This window comes from Stenella coeruleoalba (assembly GCF_951394435.1).
Source record: "Stenella coeruleoalba genome assembly, chromosome: 19".
NCBI lineage: Eukaryota > Metazoa > Chordata > Mammalia > Artiodactyla > Delphinidae > Stenella > Stenella coeruleoalba.
Window position 1 is genome coordinate 8567184 of NC_137165.1, and position 13788 is coordinate 8580971.

The window sequence follows — 13788 nt, forward strand, 5'->3', positions numbered from 1 at the left end:
AAGGTGAATAAGACAAACATGGTCCTTGCCTGTTTTGAACCTAGAGAAATACAGAATTTAACTGAGACAGAGATGAAGCCATCATTTCTCTTAAAAATAGCAGGTGTATTATTTAACTCAAAATTTTGTCTGACTATTTTTATGGGGGTGGCGGGCGGGAGGAGATGGGAGAGGGATATAGCAGAACAAAATTATTTGAAGTTTATCTGAAAAAAATTAACCTCAGAGACTACTTGATTTATTTTTTAAAGACAGTGATGGGTGCTCTGGTTAGTCATACTTCCAAACTACTGCAGTGTGGTACTGGCTTTGGAATAAGTCATAAGTGTAGGGTAAAGATAACATTTCAGATCGCTGGGTAATCAGTGTCTTGGTCAACCATTGATGTTGGGATGTGGACTGAATCATTTGAGGGGAAAATGAGATTCAATCTTGACCTCAGGCCATACGTTTTTTTTCTTTCAAATGACTTAAAGACTTAGTTGTAAAAGGTGAAACCATCAAAGTCTTGGAAGAAAATATAGATGGTTTTAATAATATAGATGATATAGAAATGAAAATATAGATGGATATAATGTTAGTGCAGGAAAGGCCTTTCTAAGCCTGAATAGCAGGCAGAAACCTTAATAGAAGGTTTGGTGGATTGGAGTACCTAAGAGTAGACTTAGATGGCAAAACAAAGAAGGGGGGACAGTTGTTAATACAACAGTAGATGGTGGTTAATAAGCTTAATATGTAAAATATTCTTAGACACCAGTAAGTGGGTTGTATCTAGAATCATCAAATCTTGGAGCGGGAAAGGGTCTAATCCTATTCCTACGTTTTACCAATGATGATGTCCATTTCCAGAGAAGTTAATTTCCTTACTCAAAGCCATACAACTAAGTGATCAATAGGACCCTTTTGCCCAACACCTCGGTGGTGTTTGGGTGCAGAGAGTTAGGGAGGTAATGCAACCAGGAAACCTAAAGGACTCATGTTGGGGACAGTTCAGATAGTACAATTCCAAGTACAATTTCAAGAAAGGGTCAGAGCTCGAAAAAATAGATTTTTAAGCCTTAAATAAAAGAGGCGTAGAGGATCACTAGTTGGCCGTGTGTATAATAACATTTTTGAGTTCCTGGGGTGTTTTTGTTGTTGATTTTTAGAAAATTAATTATATATTACAGTTTTTCATTTTAATCCAAATTGAGATTTTATTCGTTGTCCAGGTAGGTTTGCTTTGCCAGGGTCTTGGGGAACCTCAGGTATTTGATCAGAGAGGCCATAATTCAAGGATCACACTGTATGCTAGCAGCTTGCCTGAATTTCAAGCTTAGTACTGAGTAGAAATAAAAAGCAACCTTTGAAATGTGCCAGCTTCGTTTGAAAATAGAAAACATAGGAAGTGATAGCATTTGTCCCAGTTCATAACAAAATTCGTAGTATTCCTTCATTTTCTCTACAAATTACGTCCTGGCTGTGTGTCAACACTGCACAAGGTTACGTGGATTAAAAAGAAACTACACAGGGCTCCCCTGGTGGCGCAGTGGTTGAGAGTCCGCCTGCCGATGCAGGGGACACAGGTTCGTGCCCCAGTCTGGGAAGATCCCACATGCGGCTCCGGCTGTGTCCATGAGCCATGGCCGCTGAGCCTGCGCGTCCGGAGCCTGTGCTCCGCAACGGGAGAGGCCACAACAGTGAGAGGCCCGCATACCGCAAAAAAAAAACAAAAAAAGAGAAACTACACAAACATACAAATCAGCAAACGCATGGGGCCTTTTTCTTACCTCGGGTGAGGCTGGTGATCACTGTGAAGATGTGTGTATGAGGTGTGTACAAGGTGCTGTGTGGGTCTAGGGGAGGGAACCACCGTCAGCCTGGTCTGAGGGATGAGCCAAGAGGGCGTCTAGTGGCCTTGAAGATGCTGTCAGTAATCTGCGGACATCCCAGAGTTCACTCAGCTCCTTCAGATTAAACTACTTAACTTAACTGTTCTAGGAATTCTGTTTCCAGTGCTGGATGTGTTTCTGGCGCTGAGGCATTGCTTCACAAACATTCTAATAAACTTCACTTCTCTGGAGGAGCCCCCAATTCCAAGGGGGAAAAAAAAAATCGTTGTGAACATTTTCCTCTGTCCCCTTACCGGCATCTACCAAAACAATATTCGGGTTAATTTATGCCATTTAAAAATAATAATTTTCCAACTATTGGTGATAGTTTTTTTTTCTTCTTCTTCCCTACCTATTCTCTTTTTACTTTCTACTAATTCTTGTTCCAACTCAGTTTAATTTTGTCGATTATAGTTTGGGAATGTGTGTGCTGTGCTTTCCGTAAAGCAGCCTGTGTTAATATTTCTTCCAGGGGTGAATCGGGTGCCGGGAAGACAGAAAATACTAAGAAAGTCATTCAGTACCTTGCTCATGTCGCTTCTTCACACAAAGGACGAAAGGACCATAATATTCCTGTAAGTGTTTGTTCTGCTGTTGTTTTTTCAAACCCTTAGATTTATTCTTCTGTAATTTCAGAAACAAGAATCAGAAAGCAAGCGTCCTCAATGTGCTGCTGTAATTGACAGGTCCCTCGTCTCCGCCACTCCCCACCCAGCAAGGAGGGAGCTAGGGCATCAGGAAATTGTTAGTAACTAGCGATTCCACCAGGGCAAACTGGAATTATGGTTGTAACTCGAAGCCTAATTTCTTACAAGGCTGTGGTGGGGATTGTTAAAAGTGGCTGAGCAGTGCTTAGGAAGGCTTCTTCGTTTCCACCAAAAGAAGATCCTCAGATATTTTCAGCGCTTCCTCCTGAACTTACAGAGCTGCCACCCACAGCAGCCTGAGGGGAGGATAGAAATTGGGGGAGAATTGATGATAGAAAAGGGGTGAGAATGTAGACGTCAGTTATCCTTAATCTGTAGATATGAGAAGTAGTAGTTAACACTCCCTGAGAGATGCCAGGCGTACCAGCTTTCACGGTTGTAAACCGCACATTGACTTTGTGCTTTGGATGTGGCTTTACCGCTAGGAAAAGACCCAAACTCGCTAACGTTTGCATTTATCTGTTTGTAACGAGCAGCAGGAATCACCTAAACCAGTGAAACACCAGGCAAGTGCTTTTCTTTATGCTTCTTAAGTCATGAGTGTTTGCACTAATTTCTGTCTTTGGATTGAATCTCTACTGGAAACAAATACCATTAGTTCTGAGCAACATCTCCTATGAACAAAATATTGAGTTTTGAAATTGTGTTGCTTTGAGGCTTATTCTTTCCTGAGAAGCAGCATGCCCTTTTGCTTTACCTTTGTTTTCTAGAGGAATTTTAATATTTATTTACCCTTTCATCATGACATTGAATCATATGTTTAGGAAGCCTGTAAACTTAGGGTTTCACGTGTCAATTACCAGGTGGAATTACTTTAATACTCCCTAAGCAGGTGGAAACCTAACTTTATGCCACACGTTAAAGTTTGAGTTGGGGGCTGCAGCTCGAAAAGTTGCAACTTAAACAATTTCTGATCTGTTAACCTTGTAGGGCCTGGTAAGTGTTTTAACTCCAAAGCCTCGTTGTATTTAATACATAAATTTAGGATTTTCTTTATCCAGGGCAAGTAGCAGAGGAATGTTATTCTCCCTAATTATCAGATGCCCGCCTTTTAGCTCCGCAGAGCATAGCAGTGAACAAACCATGGACCGGAGCATTTCCTGCTACTTGGCAAGAGAGGGAGGGCGGAGCTGAGCCAGATGCCTTGGATAGAATGGGGCGTCTGTACTTGGACAGCCCATTCCCTCGCACTGGAACGGTTCTGGTGTGTCTTCCACAACCATAGTGGTGCAAAGCTAGCATAAAGCAAGAAACGATAGTGTTATGAAAACAGTCTCTTAACATAAACGATCAGAAACATCTAAAGGAATAGTCCCAGATACTGAGATTTTCAGATATCTTTTTTAGAATTCTTAAGAAATTCTCAGACACTAAAGCTGTACTATACCTATGAAGGCCCAGGATGTCCTTTTGCTTTTAGCTGTAGACCAGACCAGTGATAATGCATTGGGAGGATGAATGAAATAATCATTATCCTGTATGATATTTAAAGGCTTCTTTGCCAGTTAAAGAAGGAATCTCTAGACCAGCAACCAGCTTTTCTGTGTGTTTTAGAGTACATGCTAAATGACCCATTAATATGTACTTAGATCACTAGCAAAATAGTGTTAAATAGTTAACGTACAGATTTCGTTTTTCCAAATCCTCTGTGGATTACATAAATCATCATTGTTAACATTTTGTTTCGATGTCATCTTAAACTACAGAGCGGATCCCTGTGGTGTGTGAGTAGCATGCCTACCCCTAGATTTTACTTTGGGTCAAATGAACCCCCGTAAGCAGGTATCCTCCAAGAAGGCGAGGCGACAGCTTCTCTGGGCCGTGCTGCACTGTCATTACCGATTTGCATGTCTTGTTGCATGTTCGCACTCTGCGCAGAACCTTCCATGCTGCTTTCCCCAAGGTTATGTTGAAGCTAGTCAAGAAGTAGCTGTGCCATGTTTTTAGAAACATGAGAAGACTGCTGGTTCTCAATTACTTTTTCTTCCCCAGCGCACCTGAGGAATATGAGATACTCCTGAGCATAGGGACTGCTCACACCCTGGGGAGGGTTGAGTCGAGAACTTACTTCTCTCCCCACACCCCCTGCCCTTCCCGGGCGCCCGCAGGCATGCCTTCCTCGCCCCATTTTGAGGATGACTACCGTAAAGTAATGGTTATACTTTGCAAAGGCAGTGTTTCTCTTGGTTTAATATCACTGGTTTCCAAATTTATGTTGAACTTTATTGGCAAAACTCAGATTCCCAGGAACAGTTTGTGTCAATTGCTAGCATTTTATCACTAAACAGCAGTATAAATTGTAAAAACAAAGTGGAAGGCATTTGTAGGCTCCTGATTTTGTGAGTCTTTGTCTCTTTGCTCATTCTTTTTTTTTAAATAACTCTATTAAGATTTAAATTCATGTCCCATAAAATTCACTCCTTTAAAGTGTACAGGTCAGTGTTTTTTTTTTTTTTCCAGTGTATTCCCAGAGTTATGCAATTATCACTACAATCAATTTTAGAACATTTTCATCACCCCCAAAAGAAACCGTATACCTATTAGGAATCACCTTCCATGTTCCCCCAGCCCCTGGAAATCCCTCATCTACTTCCTGTCTCTCTGACTCTGCCTATTCGGGGTATTTTATATGAACGGAATCATATAATATGTGGTTCTCACTGTGCATAATGTTTTCAAGGTTCATCCATGCTGGAGCTTGTGTAAGTGCTGCATTCCTTTCTGTGGCCAAATAATAACCTGTTCTATTAAATTTGTCACGTTCTGTTTATCCCTTCACCAGTTGTTGGCCATTTGGATTGTTTCCACTTTGGCACCAATACGAATGATGCTGCAATATATGTTTTCATGTAGCCATACATTTTTAGTTCTCTTGGGTGTATACCTAGGAGTGGAATTGCTGGTAATTTTCTGTTTAACATTTTGAGGAGCTGCCCAACTTTTCCATAGAGGCTGCACCACTTTACATTCCCCGCAGTGTTTGAGGGGGCCAGTTTCTCCATATCCTGGGCAACACTTGTCATTGTCTTTTTATTAAGGCCATCCTAGCAGTGTGAAGTGACCGATTTTTTTATGTTTACCTTATAACTTCATTATAGAAATAGGAACAAATGTAAGAAATAAATTTTCAAAGTTAAGGTCACAGTATTTAAGAAGTAAACCATTTACCTCTCAACTTTTACTTACCATAACAAAATGAGTCCTCGTTTGGCTTAATGCCCCGGCCAACAGCAAGTACAGCTCCAGTGCCCATATTCCCTCATCGTAGGTCCCTGTTACAGACCCTCGATGTCTGGCACAGTGTTCAGGGCCACTCCAAAGCCTGGACGTGGTACGATCTCAGAGCAGGTTTGAGGACGACTAATTTCTTAGACTGGACCATCCCCGGGGAATGACCCCTTCAAGCCAGCCCACCTGCCCACTGACTCCTGAGTCATCCACCTCTAGATGGCAGCTTCCGGATGACTCTTATCTACTGGTCTAAACTGCCTTGAACTAAGACAAAAAGGTGATAGATAGCAGGTAACAAGCACAGAAACTAGAGCCTGCCACTCGAGATGAGAGTCTGGTTCTAAACATGGCGATTGACTGCTGCCGCCAGCTTCCAACCGTACTCTGCGGTCAGTGGGACGCCTGCAGCTTTGCCCATCAGGCCTACAGGTGCAGCAAGAGTCCAGCCCGAGTCCCCTTGCTGGCTGAACTAGAGTTTTGAAAGAGGTGTATGTATATATATAATTTTTTTTAACCAATTTAAAACTCATCCTATATCTATCATATAGCAAGTGTATATAATACACTGTGTAATAAACACAAGGGTATAGTTTTCATCACGATTGGTAAACCTTTAAAGCATCGTATCATTCTAAATACTTAGAACTTTAAAAATCATTTAAATAGCTAATGCTGATTTCTTTTCCCCACATTCGCAAGTGACATTACTCATTACTATATAGAATAGAAAAGGGACATTGCCCATCCGAGTCCCAGCAGAGAGGTTAGCACTTAGTCACTGTCCCCTGATGGTTTGTAAATGGCTTCATAATTTGGCTGAGAGCTGTTAGCCCTGTTTATCTAAATGTGAAATTATTCAAGGCAGAAATGGTCAAATTTTAGTGGTAATTTCTTAAAGATCATTTTTGTGTGTTTTATGATATTAGCTCTGTGTCAAGCTCTTTGTGATTCATTTATGAGTTTTTGAGATCTTTACTTGGTCTCAATGATGTCAAAAATCCATTGGAAGAGAAGTACCACCACATTCCTGTTAATGTTGTGGCCTTCAAAGCAGGGACCCAGGCCTGTGGTTATGACAGTGATTACGAGGCCCCTTAACCCAAATCTTACTTCCACCTCTGGCTCACCACCATCCCCTCCCCAAATACTGCTAGAATGTCTTCGGACCGCTGATTACCCATCCATTCAGCAAACGTTCACAGAGCATCATTTTGGCGTGATACTGACTAACCTCGTGTAGGGTATACAGCCGGTGCCTTTAAGGCAAGAGAAGAAAGAATGGAATCAGGATCAGTGGATCACATGCACACACGTGCGTGTACACACACACACGCGCATACACACGCAAAGGAGAAAAGAATCTATAAACTTGACCCAGGGTTCTTGAAGCCGTGTCTAGGGAATATTAAAATGAGGTATATAGTATTTGTTCTACCTCCAAGTTAGGAAAATATTTTAAAGGTAGATTACTATTGGAAGTATTTTTATTATGATTTGGTAGGATAGTGTGTAATTTTAAGGCATCTGTATTCTGACTCCTTGATCTAACCGTAGGAGTGTCAGGTAAAGGCAGTGCCCCACTTATCAAGTCCGGGTTTTTCTGACAGTTTCTACGCCCCGATCACACAGATTGAGTGAGGTTAAGGGATTCTAGAGCCCAAATCGTCACTGCGGTGCCAGCGCACCGAGAGCTTTGCAAGATGCTGGCACAGGCGCAGTGATGGCCGTGGCCGCTAACCTCCAGGGGAGGCTGTGCTTCTGCGTCACAGCACAACGGCTGCTGTTCGTAGTGATGACTGTCAGCCATTAACGTTGGTTCAGGACACCATGTTTAAGAAACTCTGATAGCATGTAGCGTTTAGAAAATTTACATCAGAAGTAGTCTGGTGTCTTGAAGTCCATAAACGGGAAGATCCCCCATACAGGGAGTATATTATCTAAAGCCAGGAATGTGAGTTGATGCCACGTCGTGACATTCACATGGCAGGACTGGTTCCTGGCTGGTTTCAGTTGAACACAGTAGTAGACTATAGATAAAACCTGGGAAAATAATCCAGACAATGGGACAGTCCAGATAAATGCTCCAGAGTAGACGTGTAACACTGCAGCGCCTCGCTGTGTCACGTGCTTCAGGAACATTTCCTACCCTTTCAGTGGAGTGAACCACACCTGGGTCAGATCCTGAGACTGCATGTGTGGCATAGATCTGTTCCCGATTTTGGAGTCAATGGTAGTGTAATACGTCACAGGGCAGGTGGTCATTAATTTTAAAATCTTATGTGAGCTTCCTTGTACTCTGTTTTTGCTTAGAGCATCACAGTAGCTAGCAGTTTTTATCCTTTCCTGAGGTCTAGTATACTGTGGGTATTTTAAAATACAGGGGTAAGATTTGTGTTTGGAAAGAGCAGATTTATTTAAGTCCTACAGTGTAATTCTGAAATTACATTCCAGGGATACAGAAATGCCTCATGCTTCCCCATACAGCCTTCTGTTGTGTTTCATGATTAAAGCATATATATACTTAACGTATTTTGTTTGTAAAGTCTGTTTTATAGCTTAATTTGCATATAAGTAATGACCATTATACCAAATACAGTACACTTAGCTTTTTAAATATGTGCAAGAATTCAGTAGCATCGTCATCTTTGTCGTCTCTGAAGCCGGAGATGAGGACATTGCCCTGTCTACATCATTAAGATGTTATGTGAAACCCTTGGAAAAATGGCAAGTCTTATTACCAGTACAGTGGAAATTATTAGAATTTGCTGCCTTAAATCTTTGGAACGAGGCAAAGTAGAAATAAGTAGGAGTATAAGTATTAATATGTCCTTAATTGAAGTATCATGCTAAATTTCATTTCATGAAAACCAGTTTGCTTTATTTTAAAAATTCTCCACTTAATTTATGTGCCCCGTCCTTAAATTTACCATCACTGTGCAATGTGACATTTTCTTCTCCTTGTGAGCACATGATAGATGCTGATTTTTTCCTTTAGCAGAGCCCATAAGACCAAGGTAAGAAGCCAACAACAAAGTTTGCTGGATGGCAAATAAAATGAAAATACTGAGCAAAAGAGGCAGTGTTTGGTTTTGCTTTGTTTTTTTTTTCCCTGAGGACTGGAGTAGACATGTTAGATTAACATATATTTGCTTTTATTTGTGTGTGTGTGTGTGTGTGTGTGTGTGTGTGTGTGTGTGTAATGTCTTTTAGGGGGAACTTGAACGGCAGCTTTTGCAAGCAAATCCAATCCTGGAATCATTTGGAAACGCAAAGACTGTGAAAAATGATAACTCATCTCGTTTTGTAAGTTTAAAAGCACCAGAAACTTTTCATTCCTCAGACTTCTAGTTGAATGTCTACCATGATTAAGCAAATCAAGTACTTTCCTTCCTAACAGATGTAGTACGGAACAGGGCTGTCCAACAGAAATACAATGCAAGTCACGTGTAATTAACATTTTCCTAGTAGTCACATTTTAAAAAGCAAAACAAATGGGAAAGTAATTTTAATCATATGTTTATTATAGATAGTTATGTATTATTCTGTGGATGTATAATTATATAACCTCTCTGAACTTACTTCTTCGTGTTTGATTGGGGATTATATGTAATTATGAGGTTGGCGTGGAGATTAAATGAGATGCGTGCTGAATACTTAACACAGAACCAGGCACAGTGAACACTCAACAAGCGAAGTTGGAATTGGATGTGGTAAATTGTTCTTTTCGTACATTACCATTTCTATGGGATGTGGACCTCAGAATAATTTGTCCCTCACATTTTGTCTCCTCAAAAATTTCCTCTCAGCCGTTCGACTCCCTTAATTTGCTGAAAGCTTTACTTTCTTCCTCAGCCCCACCGGCTTGCACGCCTAGTCTGGGGACGTTATCCTGAGTGACAGCCGGCTCAGTGTGACTCACGGGACACGGCCCTCCCCTTTCCAGCTGCTTCGAGTCGACACTTTAATAGCAAATCATTCAACTTCTGTTATTTCTACTTAAGTCATTCGAGTTAATTCTATGTTTTTCCTCCCTTCTCTGATATTAGACGTCTTGGTTAAAGTTAAGAAGGCCAGAATCAGAGACTTCAATTCTAACAATCCCTTGATGGGCAGTTTCTGGAAATCGGGTTCACTGTGACATTCTTTACTCTGGGTCCGCACGTTAATCTCCTGACGATGTGGTTTCTGTGATTAGGAGATGCCACCAGATCACAGAGGACCCAGGAAATACAAAGGTAGCTAGATAACCCTCTGTATGCCTTTGCCCGGGCCGCCAAAACAGAGCACCACAGACTGGGTGGCTTAAACAATAGACATGTATTTTCTCACAGTTGGAGGAAGTCTGGGATCAAGGTGTTGGCAGGGTTGGTTTCTTCCGAGGCCTCTCTCCTTGGCTTGTGGACGGCCGTCTCCTGTGAATTCACGTGCTCTTCCCTCTGCATGTGTCTATGTCCGTTCTTCTCTCATAAGACCCCAGTCATATTGGATCCGGCCCACCCTAGTGACCTCATTTTAGCTTAATTACATCTGTGAAGACCCTTTCTTTAAACACAGTCATGCTCTGAGCTACTAGAGGTTAGAACTTCAACATATGGATTTGGGGGTGGGGGACGATTCAGCCCGTAGCACCCTCAGAGGTAGTTTAAGTGCAAGAGACTTCAGCCAAGTTATGTAAGAAGTATGGGACTGTTTGCTTGGAATATTGTTTATTCCCAGTAAGATAAAATCTGAAGATTTGCTTAATCCAAGTTCATTTAGCAATTATTCTAGCTTTTTCTGTACAAAGTGGGATAACAAATGTGCCCGTGTCAGTAGGAAGCATGGCTGTGACTTTTGGCTCTGGGGAAACGGAGCTGCTTTGTGAGTTTCTATCATTCTGTGGACCGTCAGCCCTGAGCTGGAGCCACAATTAGATCTGGAATTCTTCCTCCTGAAAGCCCTGTGTTTAGTGGCTGTGTCCTGGGACGGGAGGCACAGTGAGCTACCAGCTTTGGTATGTGAATCTCCGTGAAGATTTTCAAGGACTTCTTAGTGGAACATGTTTTCTTTTACCACATAAATCAAGTTACCAGTCTATTCTGATTTCTAGCCCACCCCCCCCAAACCACACTCAAATTCAAGAAAAACACTTTTGTACCCATTTGTCTCATTTTTGCCTAGAAAAGATAAATTGCTACTAAGCAGTCCTGTGTGTCCTTTGGTAAAGAATGTAGTGATTCTGTTACTAAGTGGGAAAGATTCATCTGCTGAGGTTTTTGTGTTTGGGACAGATAGACGTGTTGCTATGTAACAAATTCCCCGAAGACCTAGTGACGTAAAACGTTTATCGTCTCAGCGTTTCTGAGTGCTGGTTCTGGCCCGTGGTCTCCCATGAGGTCGTCATTACTGTGTGATTGGCTAGCGCCGAGGCATCTGAACGCCTGCTGAGGCTGGAGGAGCTTCCCAGCTTACTTGGGTAGCTTTTGGCAAGAAGCCTCAGTTCCACACCTCAGTGGCCTCTCTGCCACATGACGCTTGCTCACGACATGGCAGCCGGCATCCCCCAGAGCAGGTGACCCGAGTACCAGAAGGTAGGGGTTACTGAGGCCATCTTGGAAGTTGGCCTACCAGAGATCATTAGATTTCCATATTGACGTATGTAGGTTACAATCTGTAATTTGCATTACTCTAGATCGCTGGTTCTCATTTTGGGGTCCCCTGGGGATCCCACGTTTGACGTCTTGTGGGTGGAGGCCAGGGATGTTGCTAAACATCCTACAATGTACAGGACAGGCCCCACAACAGAATTACCCCCAAATGTCAGTTATATGGAGGTTGAGAAACTCTGCTCTAGTTCGTTCCTTTAACTTGTAGTCTAAATTAAGCTGATCACTTTTTGAAATTCATTTGCAGCGCAATTACTATACTTAAGTCTCCTTAATGCTTGTTATTGACGCATCCTGTTCCAAAGGCTGATAAAATAATTCTGGTGGGAACTTCTTTTACATTCTACTGGTGGGAAGAATTTCTTAGATTGTTTCCTAGCAAGATTGATTCTAGCAAGAATCACCCATTCAGTGTGAATTCTCAACAAACCCTGATTCAGCTGAGGTTCCACCTTCCAAAGTGCTTGTACTACTGAATAATCATCATTAAGTATGCTCAATCTAATATAGTAAAAGCTAATCTTTTTTTTTTTTTTTTTGGAGTATAATTGCTTCACAACGCTGTGTTAGTTCCTGCTGCACGATGAAGTGAATCAGCCATAGGCATACATATATCCCATCCCTCTTGGACCTCCCTCCCACCTCCACCCCCATCCCACCCATCTAGGTCATCACAGAGCACTGAGCTGAGCTCCCTGCCCTATACAGCAGGTTCCCACTAGCTATCCATTTTACACATGGTAGTGTATATATGTCAATCCTAATCTCCCAATTCGTCCCACCCTCCCCTTATGCCCCTGTGTCCACATGTCTGTTCTCTACATCTGTGTCTCTATTCCTGCCCTGCAAATAGGTTCATCTGTACCATTTTTCTAGACTCCACATATATGCGTTAATATACGATATTTGTTTTTCTCTTTCTGACTTACGTCACGCTGTGTGACAGACTCTAGGACCAACCACATCTCTACAAATGACCCAATTTCGTTCCTTTTTATGGCTGAGTAATATTCCATTGTATATGTGTACCACATCTTCTTTATCCACTCCTCTGTTGATGGACACTTAAGTTGTTTCCATGTCCTGGCTATTGTAAATACTGCTGCAATGATCATTGGAGTGGATGTGTCTTTTTGAATTATGGTTTTCTCAGGGTATATGCCCAGTAGTGGGATGGCTGGGTCATATACTAGTTCTATTTTTAGTCTTTTAAGGAACCTCCATACTGTTCTCCATAGTGGCTGTATCAATTTACATTCCCGCCAACAGTGCAAGAGGGTTCCCTTTTCTCCACACCCTCTCCAGCATTTATTGTTTGTGGATTTTTTGATGATGGCCATTTTGACAGGTGTGAGGTGATACCTCACTGTAGTTTTGATTTGCATTTCTCTAATGGTTAGTGATGTTGAGCATCCTTTCATGTGTTTGTTGGCAATCTGTATATCTTCTTTGGAGAAATGTCTATTTAGGTCTTCTGCCCATTTTTGGATTGGGTTGTTTGTTTTTTTGATATTGAGCTGCATGAGCTGCTTGTAAATTTTGGAGATTAATCCTTTGTCAGTTGCTTCATTTGCAAATATTTTCTCCCATTCTGAGGGTTGTTTTTTCGTCTTGTTTATGTTTTCCTTAGCTGTGCAAAAGCTTTTAAGTTTCATTAGGTCCCATTTGTTTATTTTTGTTTTTATTTCCATTTCTTGAGGAGGTGGGTCAAAAAGGATCTTGCTGTGATTTATGTCATAGAGTGTTCTGCCTATGTTTTCCCCTAAGAGTTTTATAGTGTCTGGCCTTACATTTAGGTCTTTAATCCATTTTGAGTTTATTTTTGTGTATGGTGTTAGGGAGTGTTCTAATTTCATTCATATGGTAGTTCTATTTTTAGTTGTTTTTTTTTGGTTGTTTTTGCGATATGCAGGCCTCTCACTGTTGTGGCCTCTCCCGTTGCGGAGCGCAGGCTCAGCGGCCATGGCTCATGGGCCCAGCCGCTCCGCGGCATGTGGGATCTTCCCGGACCGGGGCACGAACCTGTGTCCCCTGCATCGGCAGGTGGACTCTCAACCACTGTGCCACCAGGGAAGCCCTATTTTTAGTTTTTTGAGGAACCTCCATACTGTTCTCCATAGTGGCTGTATCAATTTACATTCCCACCAACAGTGCAAGAGGGTTCCCTTTTCTCCACACCCTCTCCAGCATTTATTGTTTGTAGATTTTTTGATGATGGCCATTTCCACAGGTGTGAGGTGATACCTCATTGTAGTTTTGATTTGCATTTCTCTAGTAATTAGTGATGTTGAGCATCTTTTCATGTGCCTCTTGGCCATGTGTATGTCTTCTTTG

General features: G+C 41.9%; 1 protein-coding gene across 4 annotated transcripts in view; it reads left to right on the forward strand.

Annotated features, from left to right (window-relative positions):
* MYH10 (myosin heavy chain 10) overlaps positions 1-13788 on the forward strand; it is a 153151-nt gene that overhangs the window by 66541 nt on the left and 72822 nt on the right. For 3 of the 4 annotated variants that reach the window (XM_079906023.1, XM_079906021.1, XM_079906022.1), the window contains exons 5-6: positions 2344-2446; positions 9020-9112. In XM_079906023.1, coding sequence (XP_079762149.1) covers positions 2344-2446; positions 9020-9112 — 196 coding nt within the window. Of the gene's footprint in view, positions 1-2343; positions 2447-3054; positions 3085-9019; positions 9113-13788 lie in introns of all 4 variants that reach the window. The other variant, XM_079906025.1, reaches the window with a different exon arrangement.